An 18422-nucleotide genomic window follows, 5' to 3' on the forward strand; every position below is an offset into this window, starting at 1 on the left:
AATTAATAGTTTACAGTCCAGTAAAATACAACAGTTTGTACATGCATAACATTTCTCAATTTTCCACGAAACCCCCAACTAGGGTACTCCTCTGCCATGTTCCAGGACCTGAGCCTCCCCCACACCCCCTACCCTCACCCTAGAGTCTTTTTACTTTAGTGCAATATACTAACTCCTGGAACATTTCTTTCACCCTGTGAAGTATACTCTGAGATATCAATGGGGTCATTATCTGGCATAGGAGCAGGTTGGTTAAATGTCTCTCCTGCATATATCTCCATCCTAGCAAATAGAATGCTAAAGGGTGTGCAAATTCAGAGTTCCTTATTCTTATTCAGATTGAAAGTTTGTGTCTGCCTCCATCTCCCCCAACTTCCCATTTCTTCTCAGAATTCTCCTTCTCCCAGAGACAGTGCTGAGACCAGACCCTCCACTCACCATGGAGTTCATGGCAAAGTGATTGTGCTGCGTTTGGAGGTCTAGGGCATGCTGGTAGCTGACTCCGATCTCCGTATGGCTCTGGAGGAATAACTCCTTGTTGTGGCTTATCCAGTCAAACATCTAAATAGAACAAGAAAACAGGAAAAATCAGAAGGGTCATGGGTCAAGCAGTATAAATCATTCAGAGTCACTAGAAAAAGAGAGAGAGAGCCCTCCTGCTGATGGTCAGTGAGGACTAGTCCTCTTCTCAGGAGTTAGGAGTCTGCTATCTGGCTGTCCATCCAGTTCCCCTACAGAACCTAAGGGGAAAAGAGGGAATGAGCAAGTGAATCACAGAAATGGAGAAAAAGGCTGTTAACTGTTATAACTCCTTTTTTGTAAAATTTTTCAGAAATCCTCAAAACCGTCCCATGTTGCTTCAGAAACAATCTGAAAGTCTAAATACATCCCACACTGAACCAAGACAGGAGAGAAACACTTCTTGGAACTAAAAGGGCATCTTAACATGATCCATCACTTACGACTCTCTCTTCTGAACTGATCAAATAGAATCAATTATCCAAAACTATGGGTCAGCACAGTGTGTCCAGAGCTCTGAAAGTCCTTCAGTTATGCTCCTTGAGTTTGATGTGAGGGAAAGATGCATCTAGGGTGGCACATGGGGCAGGATGAGCATGATAGGCCTAGATACTGTCGTCAGGAAACCTGGACCCTATACTGCAGGCAGTGAGATGTCAGTGAAGAGTTTTTAGTTGATGAGTGAAGTATGTGAGAGTAGATAACAGTGAGGTCTATGGATTGAAGGGGGACAAGACAGGAAAAAGTAAAACTATAACAATCCAGGTGGGCAAGTGTGAGAACTCAGGCAGGTAGTGAAGTTTGAGATATGACTAGAATTCACTAGAAAATTACTAGGACCAGAAATGAGGCCTCATAATGATTTAGGTAGTGGTGGGGGGTGGTGAGAAAGGAAGGAAGAACAGATATGTGTCCAGCATGGCACTCTTGAGTTTTGTGATATTGGGTTCTACCAAGGGTAGATATTATCTAAAGAGGAAGGTAAGAAAGTTTGGTGGGGGTAGTCGGGCTGTAGCGCAGCGGGTTAAGCGCAAGTGGCGCAAAGCACAAGGACCGGCATAAGGATCCCAGTTCGAACCCCTGCTCCCCACCTGCAGGGGAGTCGCTTCACAGGCGGTGAAGCAGGTCTGCAGGTGTCTATCTTTCTCTCCTCCTCTCTGTCTTCCCCTCCTCTCTCCATTTCTCTCTGTCCTATCCAACAACGACAACAACAATAATAACTACAACAATAAAACAACAAGGGCAACAAAAGGGAATAAATAAAATAAATATTTAAAAAATTAAAAAAAAAGAGAAAGTTTGGTGGGGTTTGGGGAGAGTTAGCTGCTGTTAAATATGCCCAATTTGAGAGACTCACAAGGTTGTAACAATGCATACTTAAGTATAAAAACATCAGCTGGGGTCCAGGAAGTAGCTCATCCAGCAGAGCAGACATTTTTTCCGGGCTTAAGGAACCAGGCTTGAGCCCCTTGCTTCACATGAGAGCACCACACAAAAGCGAATCTTTGTGACCAGTGCTGTGGCATCTCGCCTCCTCTCCTGTTTCTCTGTCCCTCTTTGTCTTTAACCCTCTATCTGATGCGAAAAAATAAAAAGGAAAAATTTTACACAAGGAACAGTAAAATTGTATAGGCATGAAGAAAAAAAATCATCTTCTAGAGACAATTCTCCCTTTCTAGTTAACCAGATCACTACCAGTAAACCACTCTGATGACTATGTAAGGATGAAAGCATTAGTCTTCATTTTGAACAGTCAGAGGACATTTCAGCCTGAGGGTTACTGCAGAGATTAGTCAATATCTATGGAATGTATTGAACTGGGTCTGTGAGCCACAGCCATCTCTAGATCAGGTTCTCTAGAAGAGCTTTTCTAAAGCATATTATTTATTAAAGGGAGAAGAGGTACTCCAGCAATTCGGTAGAATAACAATCTATAATTTTTATCTTTAAAATTATTTCTCAACCCCATTTAAAAGTAATTTCTCATCTCTTTTACTTATTGACAAAAGAATCAATGAACTTAATGAAAATCTACAAGTGGAGAGATAAAGAGGGTGAGAGACAGAGAGACACATGTGGGGCCAGGCAGAGGCACATCTTGGTTAAGCCCACACATTACACTGCACAAGAATTCAGGTCCATACTCCCAGAGGGATAGAGAATGGGAAAGCTATTGGGGGAGGGGGTGGGATATGGAGATTGGGTGGTGGGAATTGTGTGGAGTTGTACCCCTCCTACCGTATGGTTTTGTTAATTAATCCTTTCTTAAATAAAAAAATTTAAAAAAATAATAATTCAGGTTCAAGCCCCTGGTTTCCTTTACACCTGCAGGGGGAAAGCACCACAAATGGTGAAGTACGACTGTAGGTGTCTCTCTGTTCCTTTTCCTATCTGTCTTCCACTCCCTTCTCATTTCTGTCTCTATCCAATAAAAAATAAATAAAAATAAAAAATTAAAGAATCTACTAAAGATAGAAAGACAGTGAGAGACTGAAAGAGAGGTGTTCCTGCAGCAGTGCTTCACTGATTGTGAAGGCTTTCTAGGTGGGGACTGTGGGCTTGAACCCAGGTACTTCAGCACAGTAGCATGCATGGGTGCTCAACAAGGTGCACAACTACCTGGTCCCAAGCATTCACTCCCATACCTTTCCACCTAATTGCTACCAGATCAGTGTCTAGGGATGAATAATTTAAACAGCTCTACTTCTGATAAATAAACATTTGGTGAGTGAGTGAGTGAGTAAGTAAGTATATACAGAAGTTAGCCATAGGCCTAGTGGTTGATCATTCCAAACAAACTTGTCTTTTCTTTTTTAATTTTATTATTATTTTTAAAATTTATTTTTTATTTATTGTTTACTTTTTTTATTTAAGAAAGGATTAATTAACAAAACAAAACCATAGGGTAGGAGGAGTACAACTCCACACAATTCCCACCACCCAATCTCCATATCGCACCCCCTCCCCGATAGCTTTCCCATTCTCCGTCCCTCTGGGAGCATGGACCCAGGGTTATTGTGGGTTGTAGAAGGTAGAAGGTCTTCTGTAATTGCTTCCCCGCTGAACATGGGCGTTGACTGGTCAGCCCATACTCCCAGTCTGCCTCTCTCTTTCCCTAGTAGGGTGTGTCTCTGGGGAAGCTGAGCTCCAGGACACATTGGTGGGGTCTTCAATCCAGGGAAGCCTGGCCAGCATCCTGATGGCATCTGGAACCTGGTGACTGAAAAGAGAGTTAACATACGAAGCCAAACAAATTGTTGAGCAATCATGGACCCAAAGCTTGGAATAGTGGAGAGGAAGTGTTAGGGGGGTACTCACTGCAAACTCTAGTGTACTTCTGCTTTCAGGTATATATTTTGCAGTAGTTTATAGATACGTGTGAAGATATGCTCTCTCTCATAGAAACTGGAATATATCTAGGTTTTGGGACTTTGTTAGAAAGTGAACCACCTGAGATGAAATTAGAGTATACTATGAAAGGAAAGGTCTCACCCGAGTAATGAAGCTGAAGGGTTGTCATTCCATATGTGAAGTCTCTGGACACAGTCTGAAGTGAAGCATGTTGAGGTGGCAATCGTTGTGTTGATTAGGTTGTGATCGGCAGATGCAATATTATTTGATATGGATTGGGAGAGGCATACGGGAAAGTGGGCCCTATCCAAGGGTTCCAGGACTGGGGGAAGTAGAGGCTCTATAGTGGAGATGTGAGGTTCCTGCTGTTTTAGGGTTCAAAAAGACAATCGATAGTTAATGTTATCAGCACATTATTTGATAATTGGGTTAACTTTGAAAAGTCCTTTTGTTATGGTCTGCTGTACAGCACCCAGTATCTTGTATATAGCTGTGCTATTGGATGCTTCTAATCTACTTGGTCTAGGCTTTTGAGAGAGTCCGCATATCAAATACACAGCCTATATATTGAAAAGATTCAGTTTGTGTTTTGAAAAACTTTGAGACATACAAGTGACTTTCCCCCTCAAATTAATTAACTAGTGATTTATATGTCTACATTTTGCTAGGAGTGTACATAGACACCATTCCCACCACCAAAAGACTGTGACCCATCCCTCCCACCCACTCCCACCCCCCACTGGCCCAGGAAGCTGCATGTCTACCCCTCACCACAGGGTTTTTACTTTGGTGTCCTACTTACAATTTGGTCAGGTCCTGCTTTTAGTTTCCCTTTCAGATCTTCTTCCTCAACTTCTGTTGATGAGTGGGATCATCCCATACTCATCTTTATCTTTCTGACTTAGTTCACTTAACATAATTCCTTCTAGCTCTGTCCAAGATGGGTCAGAGAAGGTGGGTTCATTGTTCTTGATAGCTGCATAGTATTCCATTGTGTATATATACCACAGCTTTCTCAGCCACTCATCTGTTGTTGGGCACCTGGGTTGCTTCCAGGTTTTAGCTATTATGAATTGTGCTGCTATGAACATAGGAGTACACAGCTCTTTTTGGTTGGGTGTTATGGAATCCTTGGGGTAAAACCCCAGGAGAGGAATTACTGGATCATATGGAAGGTCCATGTCTAGCCTTGTGAGAGTTTTCCAGACTGCTCTCCACAGAGGCTGGACCAATTTACATTCCCACCAGCAATGCAGAAGGGTTTCTCTGTCCCCACAACCTCTCCAGCATTTGTTGCTGCTGTCCTTTTTGATGTATGCCATTCTTACAGGAGTGAGGTGGTATCTTAGTGCTGTCTTAATTTGCATTTCTCTGACAATCAGTGACCTAGAGCAATTTTTGATATGTTTGTTAGCCTTTTGGATCTCCTCTGTAGTGAATGTTTTGTTCATATCGTCTGCCCATTTTTGGATGGGGTCATTTGCTTTTTTGGTGCTATAATTTTATTATTTTTTAACTTTCTTTATTGTGGAATTAAAGTTTTGCATTCAACAGTAAATACAACAATTTGTACGTGCATAATATTTCCCAGTTTTCTACATAACAATACAACCCCCACTAGGTACTCTGTCATCTTTTTTTGGACCTATATTCTCTCCCCACCAACCACCCCAGAGTCTTTTACTTTGGTGTAATACGCCAATTCCAGTTCAGGTTCTACTTGTGTTTTCTCTTCTGATCTTGATTTTAACTTCTGCCTGAGAGAGATCATCCATATTCATGCTCTGTTTCTGACTCATATCACTTAACATGATTTTTTAATGCTCCAACCAAGACTGGCTGAAAACAGTGAAGTCACCATTTTTAATAGCTGAGTAGTATTCCATTGTATATATATATCACAACTTGCTCAGCCACACATCTATTGTTGGACACCTGGGTTGCCTCCAGCTTTTGGCTATTACAAATTATGCTACTAAGAACATATGTGTACACAGATCTTTTTGGATGGGTGTGTTGGGTTTCTTAGGATATATCCATAGGAAAGGAATTGCTGGATTATAGGGTAGGTCCATTTCTAGCCTTCAGAGAGTTCTCCAGACAGCTCTCCACAGAGGTTGGACCTATTTACATTCCCACCAGCAGTGCAGGAGGGTTCCTTTGACCCCACACCTCTCCAGCATTTGTTGCTGTTATCCTTTCTGATGTATGACATTCTCACAGGAGTGAAGTAGTACCTCATTGTTGTCTTTATTTGTATTTCTCTGACAATCAAAGACTTGAAGCATTTTTTTCATGTCTTTCTTGGCATTTTGGGTCTCTTTTGTGGTGAATATTCTGTCCTCTCCCCATTTTTGGATGTGGTTATCTGTTGTCTTGCTGTTGAGCTTGGCAAGCTCTTTATATATGTTGATTATTATACTCTTGTCTGATGTATGGCATGTAAAGATCTTATCCCAGTCTGTGAGGGGTCTCTTGGTTTGGGTAGTGGTTTCTTTTGCTGTCAAGAACCTTTTTAATTTGATGTAGTCCCATAGGTTTATACTTGCCTTAGTCTTCTTTGTAATTGGATTCATTTCATTGAAGATGTCTTTGAAATTTATGCGGAAAAGAGTTCTGCCAATATTTTCTTCAAAGTATCTGATAGTTTGTGGTCTAACATCCAAGTCCTTGATCCACTTGGAATTTACTTTTGTATTTGGTGAAATACAGTGTTTCAGTTTCATTCTTCTGCATGTTTCAACCCATTGTTTCCAACACCATTTGTTGAAGAGACTCTGCTTTCCCCATTGAATAGTCTGGGCCCCTTTGTCAAAGATTAGATGTCCATAGGTGTGGGGGCTCACTTCTGGGCTCTCAATTCTATTCCACTGGTCAGTGTGTCTATTCATGTTCCAGTACCAAGCAGTTTTGATGACAATGGCCTTATAATACAATTTGAGATCTGGGAGTGTGATTCCTCCAGTTCTGTTCTTTTTTCTCAAGATTTTTTTTTTTTGGCAATTCTAGGTCTTTTCTGGATCCAGATAAAAATTTGTAGCATTTGTTCTATTCTCTTAAAAATGAGGTTGGGATCTTGATCATTAAATTTGTATATGGCTCTGGGTAGTATATTCATTTTTGATGATGTCAGTTCTTCCAACTCATGAACATGGAATATCTTTCCACTTCTTTGTGTCTTTTTTAATTTCCTTGAGTAGTGACTCATAACTTTCAGTATACAAGTCTTTCACTTCTTTGGTTAGGTTTATTCCTAGTTATTTTATTGTTTCTTTTGCTATAATAAAAAGAATTGATTTCTGGATTTCATCATCTTCTAACTTAGTGTTTGCATAGTGGAATGCCACTGACTTTTGAATATTAATTTTGTAGCCTGACACTTTACTGTATTTCCTGATGATTTCCAAAAGCGTCTTGCTGGATTCCATAGGTTTTTCTATGTATACTATCATGTCATCTGCAAACAGGGAGAGTCTGACTTCTACTCTTCCAATCTGTATCCCTTTAATTTCTTCCATCAACAACAATAATAACTACAACTACGATAAAAAATACTAAGGGCAACAAAAGAGAAAATAAATAATAACAAATTTTAAAAAATAATTGTTATGTCCTCTTGATTGACTGATCCTCTGAGCATTAAGTAATGTCCAGCCTATCTTTTTAAAATGTTATTAATTTTAAAGCCTATCAAGTCAGATATGAAAATAGCTGCTCCTGCCCTTTTTTTGTTGGCCATTGGCTTGTATGATAGTTTTCCATCCTTTCACTTTGAGTCTGTCTTTGTCTTGTTGAGTTAGGTGGGATTCCTGTAGACATCATATTGTTGTGTTTTCTGATCCATCTTCCTATTCTGTGCCTTTTATTATGTGAATTCAGACCATTGACATTTATTGATATCAAAGACTGGAGATATCCTTTTTTTATTTTTTTCTTTTTTATTTAAGAAAGGATTAATTAACAAAACCATAGGGTAGGAGGGGTACAACCCCACACAATTCCCACCGCCCAATCTCCATATCCCACCCCCTCCCCCGATAGCTTTCCCATTCTCTATCCCTCTGGGAGCATGGAACCAGGGTCATTGTGGGTTGCAGAAGGTAGAAGGTCTGGCTTCTGTAATTGCTTCCCCGCTGAACATGGGCGTTGACTGGTCGGTCCATACTCCCAGTCTGCCTCTCTCTTTCCCTAGTAGGGTGGGTCTCTGGGGAAGCTGAGCTCCAGGACACATTGGTGGGGTCTTCAATCCAGGGAAGTCTGGCCGGCATCCTGATGACACTTGGAACCTGGTGACTGAAAAGAGAGTTAACATACAAAGCCAAACAAATTGTTGAGCAATCATGGACCCAAAGCTTGGAAAAGTGGAGAGGAAGTATTAGGGAGGTACTCACTGCAAACTCTAGTGTACTTCTGCTTTCTTACTTTGGTGCCATACTCCAAACTCAGTCAATTTCTGCTTTGCGTTTCTACTTCTTTTTTTTTTTTACATGCATAACATTCCCCAGATTCCCATTTAACAATACAACCCCCACTATTTCATTCATCATCTTTCATGGACCTGTATTCTCCCCACCCACCCACCCACCCCAGAGTCTTTTACTTTGATGTAATACTCCAATTCCATTTCAGGTTCGACTTGTGTTTTCTTTTCTAATCTTGTTTTTCAACTTCGGCCTGAGAGTGAGATCATCCCGTATTCATCCTTCTGTTTCTGACTTATTTCACTCAACATGATTTTTTCAAGGTCCATCCAAGATCGGCTGAAAACGGTGAAGTCACCATACTGGAGATATTCTAACACCATTCTTGTAGAGTTTTAGAGTATTCTGATAATATGGCCTATTTATGGTGGTCTATTTATAGGCGACCTTTCAGAACTTCTTTCAGGGCAGGCTTGGTGATAGTTGATTCTTTCAACTCTTGCTTGTCTAAGAAGGTTTTATGCCTCCATCTAGTCTGAATGACAGTCTAGCAGGATACGGTAGTCTTGGGTGAAAGCCTTTCTCATTGAGCACTCGATAGATATCTTGCCATTCTCTTCTGGCCTATAGTGTTTGTGTGGAAAAGTCTGCTGCTAATCTTAGGTGGCTCTTTGTTTATCTCTTGCAGCCTTCAGGATCCTTTCTTTATCCTTATTCTTTATCCATTGTAAATATGATGTGTCTTGGTGTCTTTAAGTCTGGATTAATTCTGTTTGGGACCCCCTGGGCTTCTTGAACCTTTATATCTTTGATGTTGTCTAGATTACAGATTTTCTCAGCTATTATGTCCTGAAGAATGCTTTCTTCCCCTCCCTCTCTTTCTTCCTCTGGTAATCCAAGAATGCGTACATTATTTCTTTTGAAGTCATCCCAAAGGTCTCTGTTGCTGTTTTCAGTACTTCTTAATCTCTTTTTGAGATCTCTTTTCTTTTTTATTTTTTTTATTTTTATTTTTATTTTTTTTCTTTTCTTTTTAGTTGTCTCTAATTCATCCTCAATCTTGCTAATTCTGTCTTCAGCCTCATTTATTCTATTCTCTCTCCCCTCTACTGTTTTCTGGAGTTCATTTATTTTGTTACCCTGTTCTGATACTGTTTTTAGCTTGTGCAGCTAGTTGTTTTTACTTAGCTCAGCTATTTCAGCTTGCAGCTCTCTAATAACCTTGAGATAATTAGTGTTTTCTTCCAGAGTCTCATTTGTTATTTCTGCATTTCTGATGACAATTCTTTCAAACTCTTTACTCACTCCTGTGATTATTTCCTCAACTAGTGTTTGGATGTTGACCTCATTATTTTGTGCTTCAACCTTTGGGGACTTTGAGCTGGACTCTTGTCCTGGTTCATTTCTCCAATACTTCTTCTTATTCGTTTAACCATTCTATATAGCTTGTTATGAGGTCCCTTTCTCAGTACTTTTCAAATTACTGCTCAGTCTTGCCTGGATTGACTTGTGTCTAAGTAAGGTACTTAAAGGGTTCACAGTTGTGGAAATTGACAGTTGTTTCAATATTATTTTAACCCCTGAGTTGGAGCACAGTGGCTTAAAAGCCTCTTTTGTTCTTTTTCTTCCCTGTAGGCTATGGGAGCCTGGGGGCTTTTAACCTATAAGTAGGCTTCTTAGCTTAATCACTGACTCCTGAGCAAGAGATAAAGCAGGGTGTGGCAAAGATAATCCAGTAGTTATGTGAAAAGACTCTCACAGACCCACCATTAGGCCACTGAGGTATAGATCTTCTCCTGAGTTTCCAGGTCAGTTCGCTGTACCCTGGTGTCAGCAAAGGGCCTCCTCTCTGCTGTTCCAGCTTCTGAGGGCAGTAACAATAGATACTCACAGCTGCATTTGGTGAGCCTTAGGGGAGTCCTCTCCTCCCTTCAGCCATCTTTTTGGTGGTGAAACATAGTGGAGGTGGTGCCTCAACTGGTAAACTGCCAGACTGTTATCAGCCACTTAATCTCTCCCTAGGATCCTCTCTGTCCATGAGCCACACATATTTGCACTCACCGGTGATTTGATAGGTTCCTGAAGTCATTCTAGTTTTGCCTTGTTGAGGTCCCAGATGATCTCCTTTGGTATTGCTAAGTTCCTTTCCAACTAAGATGTTTTATGAGCTGATCAATTTAAACTATGCTCTCTGGAAGACAACTGAACTATACTGACTCTAAGATATAAAGAAAACTACAGAAAATATCTCCATATTTCAAATATTTTGATTTTTTTTTGAGAAGCTTCAAATGGTAGATTCAACAAAGTGTAATATAATAACAAAATCATCCAAGAGGAAAGTTCATGTGTAAACAATGGAATTTAATCTCTTTTTGGGAGCCAACTTTTGTGTCTCATCAAGAAGATTCTTTCTTCGATGGGAAGACACTTTTAAAAATGGGTGCCTGAAGCAATCCAACAGGAACAGTCAGAAGCACCCTAAATGGAATTTTGAAGAGCTTTTTGGACTAGGACGCCCTCCGGGGACTCTTGATGCTACATGGTGAGATCTGTTTGATAAGAGAGTGATATGAATGACTGAATTTTTGTTTGACATTGACTAAAAAAAAAAAAAAAAGCTGGACGCAGCCATGATTTCTAGAAACATCCAGAAACAATCCAAAAAATTGTTTTTTCCTCCTTTGATTTCTTTTTTTACGTCTTGGCATAAATCTGAAAAATTTAATCCTGAAAACGGTATTAATTATGGGCGGGGCAGATAGTGGAATGATTATGTTAATTATTCTCATGCCTGAGGCTTCTACCGTGGTTCTTCTGTTTACCTTTCCACATTTTATTGAGTTTAAACTGTTTAAACAACCTTAAAATCATACTAGAAAGGACTTCCAATTATAATGGAGTTATCAATTATAGTAAACTTCTAATCTGCTACAAGTTTTGTTTGACAAGTAAGTAAATTTCAGCTGTCAAGTCTTCACCTGAAAAAGCATCTACTCAAATGGAATTCCTGGAAATCCATTTGGATCCTGTTCTCTGACATCGCCCACAAGATGGAATGACTACAACACACCCCCGGAAACCAATGATGTGACCTGGCACAACCTGAAGAAACAGATTCACAGACTCCAAAGATCACTCTCTACAGAAAAGCAGAATTCTGGTGGCTGACATTCCTCATCGAGACAGACATGCAGCGTTTCATCCCTTGGCATTTTCTTCTGTGGTCAGCTACTTTGGACTGACACCTCCACTGGACTTACTGGTACACGCTGCTGTGTTTCTCAAAGACTAACTTCAGCCAATTGCCTTGAGACTTTATAGACTATGTCCCGTCGCCTGCAGGCTCTGTTCCCAGAGGCAGAAAACTCTTCCTCCTTATTAGGTTATGCCCACAGAGGCAGGAAACGCCCTTTGAGGCAAGAGATGCCCCCAGAGGCATGAAGTGCTCCCAGAGGCAAGAAATGCCCTTTCGCCTGCTAGGCCTTGCCCTTTGAGGCAAGAAACGTTCCCCTTGGCATCACACTGGTTATTGCTGCTCGCCTATTTTATTTTCCATGTCTTATGCCAGTTCTTTTGAAAACGCCTGTACGATATAGGTTTCTGTTCACCCCACACTCCTAATACTATGGCCATTAGTTAAAAAGAAAGGGGGAATTGTTGGTATGCATGAGACCCCTTCTGTTTCATTTGGTTTAAATCCCCCCTGCTTAACATTATTCTATTTACATAACCACTTCATTCTATTTACATAACCGCTGTTAACAAGCACCACCCTCCCTCCAGGGCATTAGTGGTTCAGTGATAGAATTCTCGCCTGCTCCACCCCCTCTCCTTGTCACACCCTGATCCTATCCTTGTCAGACTGTGATTTTCACCAGTCACTTTTCTCTCCACCCTCTCTATGTCACATCCTGTTTCCACCCTACTTGGCAAGTATATATAAAGACAGCATTGTGAGTTTTACAGTACCTTTAGTTTAGCTTAGCTCAGCTTAGACTGTGCTGCGTCCTGCATGAATAAAGAGATACTGCCTACAGCTCAACCATGAGTCCCTGGTCGTCTTTTACCCGCCCGTGAAGCCAGCCCGGCGAAAACAACATAGCCCGATGAAAACAACAAGCTTCCAGGCCTTCCTACTTGAGTGGGTGAAGTTCAGACTTTCCGTGAGTTGTTGCCAGCAGGCTTGGCGTGCTGCATCCAGGGAGGCAATGAGATGGTCGGCCACATCTGGGTCGCCCAACTCATCATACTGCTTTAGTAGTTGCTCGCATTCAGCATCAAGACAAAGCATATAGTTAGCATGTCTCCCAAGAGGAATAGCTTGGGAAGCTGCTTTGAAGATGGCTTGGCGAAAGTGCCTGTAGGAATCTTCAGAGGGGATAGAGTTAATTGGAATTGCAGGAATAGATTTGTTGGTAAGATCACTGAACAGACGGCAGTTTGCTTTCCGAAAAGTTCCATCTTAGTTTCTCCGAGCACAGAATCAGTGGGAGTTGGAGACCAATGTGGATGGATGATAGCTGGGCGGTGATGACTGTGCAGGAAGTCCTTGAGAACTTGTCTCGTAGCGGGAAAGGCTTGGCCGTTGACTGTGCTAATCCAGCACAGGTCGGGTGACAAGTCTTTATTCCATCTAGCACTGTGAAAAGAGCCTGGCTGTTTGGGATCGTCTAATAGGGAGAGGTCATTCGCTGAAGCCCAGTCGGCTAAGATAGAGCCGTCAGCACGAGTGGAGGAATATCCCTAGTCTTGGTGATGACTATTAAAGTCTCCAACGTAAACGGCTGGGTGATTCAGGCTAGGCAGGACCTCATTATCCCATGAGGCACTGGGAGGCTTATATACGTTGACGAGCTGAATAGTTCCAATAGTAATGGAGTCGTAGAAGGTCGAAGAGGCCGTATGGTAAACGTCCACAAGATACGATTTGGCGTAGATGGCTCAGCCGTGTTTAGGATGGAGATTATAGCATATTAAATCGAATCCACTGATGGTGAATCGAGCAACTTCATCGACTGCTATATGTGTTTCTTGTAGGCAAATAACATCTGCCTGATGCTGTATCGCCAATTGACCAATAAGAACACGTTTGGCAAAGGACAGCCCCTCAATATTAAGTTGGAGGACGCGAAGAGCAGGACCAACAGCTTGAAAGCTGTCAGAAGCTGCTTGTTGCTGGCTTTGAAAGTGACTGGGATCCATGTGGATTCAGTCGGCTAGGAAGGATTGTCAGTTTCCCCAATGAATGGGTACTCATGGGACGTACCATGGGAAGGTCGATCCAATGCACCCAATTCATAATAGCTAAAACCTGGAAGCAACCCAGGTGCCCAACAGCAGATGAGTGGCTGAGAAAGCTGTGGTACATATACACAATGGAATACTATGCAGCTATCAAGAACAATGAGCCCACCTTATCTGACCCATCTTGGACAGAGCTAGAAGGAATTATGTTAAGTCAGCTAAGTCAGAAAGATAAAGATGAGTATGGGATGTCCCCACTCATCAACAGAAGTTGAGAAAGAAGAACAGAAAGGGAAACTAAAAGCAGGATCTGATTAAATCGAGAGCAGGGCACCAATGGAAAAACACTGTGGTGAAGCGGAAGGTGGCCACTGGGCTTCCCGGTGCGGCGGGGGGGTGGGGAGTGGGGGGGCAGGAGTGGGTGGTGGGGATGGGACACAGTCTTTTGGTGGTGGGAGTGGTGTTTATGTACAATCCTATTAAAGTGTAAACATATAAACCACTATTTAATTAATATGAGAGGCAAAAAATTGATCATATGTCTAGAACTTCTTAAAACACAGACTGAGTCTTTTTAATACATAGGCTGTCTTTGATATGTTGTCTCTCCTAAAAGCCTAGACCAGGGAGAACAGAAGCAACCGACAGCACAGCTATATACAAGATACTGGGTATTATACCCCAAACCCTAACAAAGGTACTTTCCAAAGTTAACCCTACCACCAAATAATGTGACGATAACAATAACTAGCCATTGTCTTCTTGAACCTTAAAACAACAGGAACCTCACATTTCCACTATAGAGCCTATATTTCCCCCAGTCCTGGAACCTTAGGGTGGGGCCCACTTTTCTGCATGCTGCTCTCAATTAAAATCAAATAATATTGCATCAGTGGATCGCAACCTAATCCACGCAACAAGTGCCACCCCAGCATGCTTCACTTCAGACTGTGACCATTGGTGTGGAATGACAACCCTTTAGCTTCATCACTCAGGTGAGACCTTTCCTTTCATAGTATTCTCTAATTCCATTCCAGGTGGTCCACTCCCCAATAAAGTCCCCATACCTAGATATAGTCCAGGTCCCCTGAGATAGAGCATAGGTTCACACGTGCCCATAAGCTAGGGGAAAGATATATACCTGAAAGCAGAAGTACACAAGAGCATGCAGGGAATACCCCCCAACACTTTATCTGCACTATTCCAGTCTTTAGGTCTATGATTATTCAACAATTTTTTGGCTTTGAATGTTAACTCTCTTTTCAGCCACCAGGTTCCAGATGCCAGCAAGATACTGACCAGACTTCCCTGGACAGACGACCCCATCAATGTGTCCTGGAGCTCCACTTCCCCAGAGCCCCACCCTACTAGGGAAAAAGAGAGGCAGGCTGGGAGTATGGACCAACCAGTCAACGCCCATGTTCAGCAGGGAAGCAATTACAGAAGCCAGACCTTCTACCTTCTGCAACCCACAAAGACCCTGGGTCCATGCTCCCAGAGGGATAGAGAATGGGAAGGCTATCAGGGGAGGGGAGGGAATATGGAGATCAGGTTATGGGAATTGTACCCCTCTTATTCTATGGTTTTGTTAATGTCTCCTTTCTTAAATTAAAAAAAAATTAACAACAAAAAAAAGATAACCAAGGTATTTGGTCTACCTAAACCCTACATTTCAATATCACCTATTTTTTGTTTCCTGCTTATACACTGTTATAACCCATCTATAAACACTATGACCTAATGTGCATCAACAACACCCTGTAGGTAGACCTTACTTTATCTAGGAAAATATGGTTTATAATTAATTACAAAACAATATTATATTCGTAAAAAAATATAAATATATATATACATATATTTCAAATCAGGAAACAGTGCAAATTCTGCTGTATAAATTTAAATTTATTTAATCTGTGTTACTAATTTGTCAAGTTCTATTATTGCTCTAAACCTTGGTTTCCTTGACTGTAAAGTGGGGATAACAATTTCCACTATTTCAAGTTTAGGATAATAGCAAGTGTATGCTATGTTACATGCTATACTCCTGACCTATTTTCAAATGCATATAATGAGTGATGTTCTATTTCTCTAATGTATAATATTTTTTAAAATTTTTATATCTATTTATTTATTTTCCCTTTTGTTGCCCTTGTTTTTTATTGTTGTTATAGTTATTTGTTGTAAATTAACTTTAAAAGGAGTTTGGGGGTTGGGGCTGCTTGTTGCACTTAAAAGAATTCACAGCGGGGAGCTGCGAACTGTTTTAAACAATCACAGTTTATTAGGGTGAAACAGGTAAAAGGCAAAATAAGCACTTCTCATCAAAGGTTAAGAGTACGCTAGGTCTATAAAGTTTGAATATGGTTATCAAAGTTTAATTCCATAAGATAAACAATTATGAGCTCTAGTAAAGGTTGCTCATAGTTGTAGAGGGGTCTAAAAGTTTACTGGCTAGCAGAGTCACACATGTTCAGTTCCCAGGAGAAGTAGCCATGGCGCAATTGACCAGAAGAGGTGTCTGACCAGGAGAAGCAGCAGCAGCCAGAGACTCAAGTGCTCAAAGTCCCTTGCTTTTATACATTCCCTTTTCTGAAGCACCTCCTCAGGGTGACTTCATTTATATGCTAATAGTCCCAAACTCCTGCTGGGGTCACCACAGTTATTATTGTTGTTGTAATTGATGTCATCATTGTTGGATAGGACAGAGAGAAATGGAAAGAGGAGGGGAAGACAGAGAGGGGGAGGGAAAGATAGACACCTACAGACCTGCTTCACCACCAGTGAAGCAAACCCCTTGCAGGTGGGGAGCCAGGGGCTCGAACTGGGATCCTCACACCAGTCAGTGCACTTTGTGCCACCTGTGCTTAACCCGCTGTAATACCCCCGTCTCCCTTAAAGTATAATATTCTATTGCACCTATTTCCAAAATAGCTTTTTGTAGAGCACAGCAAAGTCACCATAGGCTAATGGGATTCACACATATACAAAAACATATTCAAAGCTCACGCTCCTGAAGATATACCCTCAGGATGCCTGCTGCAAAATAAGATACACAGATACTCAGGCACCTCTCCCACTGCCTTACTCGTGACACACACAGGACTCAGAAGCCTGTGAATGTTCTCAGGACAGAGCCTGAGGGTTCTCTCCTTCCCTCCCTGGGTGACATGACTAGACTAGAAATCTCACTCCCTCCTCGCTGGCTTTCAGACTCCTCCTGCCACATCCTAACTTTTTCACAATTACATACTCAGTCCCTTTGGTTCTATTTTTATTTTTTTCCTCCAGAGTTATTGCTGGGGCTTGGCTGGATCCACTGTTCTTGGAGGCTATTTTTTCCCTTTTGTTGTCCTTGTTGTTTATCATTGTTGTTGTTACTATTGTTATCATTGCTGTCATTGTTGTTGGATAGGACAGAGAGAAATGGAGAGAGGAGGGGAAGACAGAGATGGGGAGAGAAAGATAGCTATCTGCAGACCTGCTTCACTGCCTGTGAAGTGACTCCACTACAGGTGGGGAGCTGGGGGCTTGAACCAGGATCCTTGAGCCAATCCTTGCGCTTTGTGCCATGTGTGCTTAACCTGCTGTGCCACCGCCCACTCCTGTGCCCTTTGGTTCTTACCAATGTTTCATTCAAGAAGGACTCCTACTAAAATGTATTATTCCTTCAATCCCTCCCCCTGGAATTCATTTATCCTGGATACAGAAATATCTCAATAAGCAAGATCCTCTTTGGAACAGGAGACAGGGATGAAATTTTAAAGAGATTAACAAAAGAGCCCTCTGTGATCAGTAAACTATAGCTGGATTGAAGGACTACCACTGACCTATATGTATCTGATGACACATTACCTTTAACTCAGTGCGATAACATTCACAGCATTGCAGGGATCCAGGAAACTGTAGCAGTGAAATTGTTACAAGTGATAGTGACTCCTCTTGCTCTGTAGTTTTAAAGTCAGGGCAGATTCTACACTTGCCTATCTCCTTATACCTGAGTCAGATTGTTGCAAAGACTGTCCAGTTGGTCAATCTTGGCTCCAATTTTACATCATAGTAAGTAGATCCATGCTAAAAGTGACCCTTAAAGTCTGGTAAGTAAGAATGTTTACTGGATTTTAAGATTATCAGTGTGTGCGTGTGTGTATGTGTGTGTGTGTATGTGTATGTGTGTGTGTGTAAGATAGAAACTATACAAACAGCAGTACTGTGTCTCTTGTATTCTCTCTATATCTCCCTTTCCCACTTTCAATTTCTCTCAATAATGATAAAGATAACAATAGCAGCAATATAGTAACTAATGATCACTGAGTTTGCTAATGATCACTGAGTTCAAGGCATTTGCTAATGATCACTGAGTTCAAGGCATTCTTCTAAACACTTTATATATGTTAATTTATTGAACACTTAATAACCTCATAATTATTTCTCCAAACTGTGGTTACTTACACACTTGCATCTACATTTTATAGGCTGGGAAACTAAAGCACAGGGAGGTAAATAAACTTTATCAAGTCATACAGCAGAGCCAAGATTCAAGCCCAGGAAGCTTCATTCCAATGTAGAATTGCTCAACCCTCCAGTCTTCTCAAGATTTTATTCTATCTGCTCTTACCATAATCAACAAACTTTTACAAATTTATTCTTTCTCTCCATTCATTGCCTCCTAAACTACTCTAAGTCTGCATCCACAGTGAAAACCAAGCATCTCTTCGTTTCTGAGTTCTTCAATTCACTACTCCTTCCCTTTGATTTCACATCAGAATCAAATGTAGTCTTTTCTGAAAATATACCCTCTCTGCTGCTCTATACCAAGTCATTTTCAGGAGCAGACCAGTTGGCTATAGATATGAGCTTCTCCTTTCTTTCACAAGTTCTCTACCC

At 41.3% G+C, this 18422-nt stretch overlaps 1 protein-coding gene across 26 annotated transcripts in view; it reads right to left on the reverse strand.

Annotated features, from left to right (window-relative positions):
* The window catches only part of KALRN (kalirin RhoGEF kinase), an 866834-nt gene that overhangs the window by 521140 nt on the left and 327272 nt on the right, over positions 1 to 18422 (reverse strand). For all 26 annotated transcript variants that reach the window (XM_060198227.1, XM_060198226.1, XM_060198224.1 and 23 more), the window contains exon 6: positions 439 to 561. In XM_060198227.1, coding sequence (XP_060054210.1) covers positions 439 to 561 — 123 coding nt within the window. The remainder of the gene's footprint in view (positions 1 to 438; positions 562 to 18422) is intronic.

Source organism: Erinaceus europaeus, chromosome 9, assembly GCF_950295315.1.
Source record: "Erinaceus europaeus chromosome 9, mEriEur2.1, whole genome shotgun sequence".
Lineage (NCBI taxonomy): Eukaryota > Metazoa > Chordata > Mammalia > Eulipotyphla > Erinaceidae > Erinaceus > Erinaceus europaeus.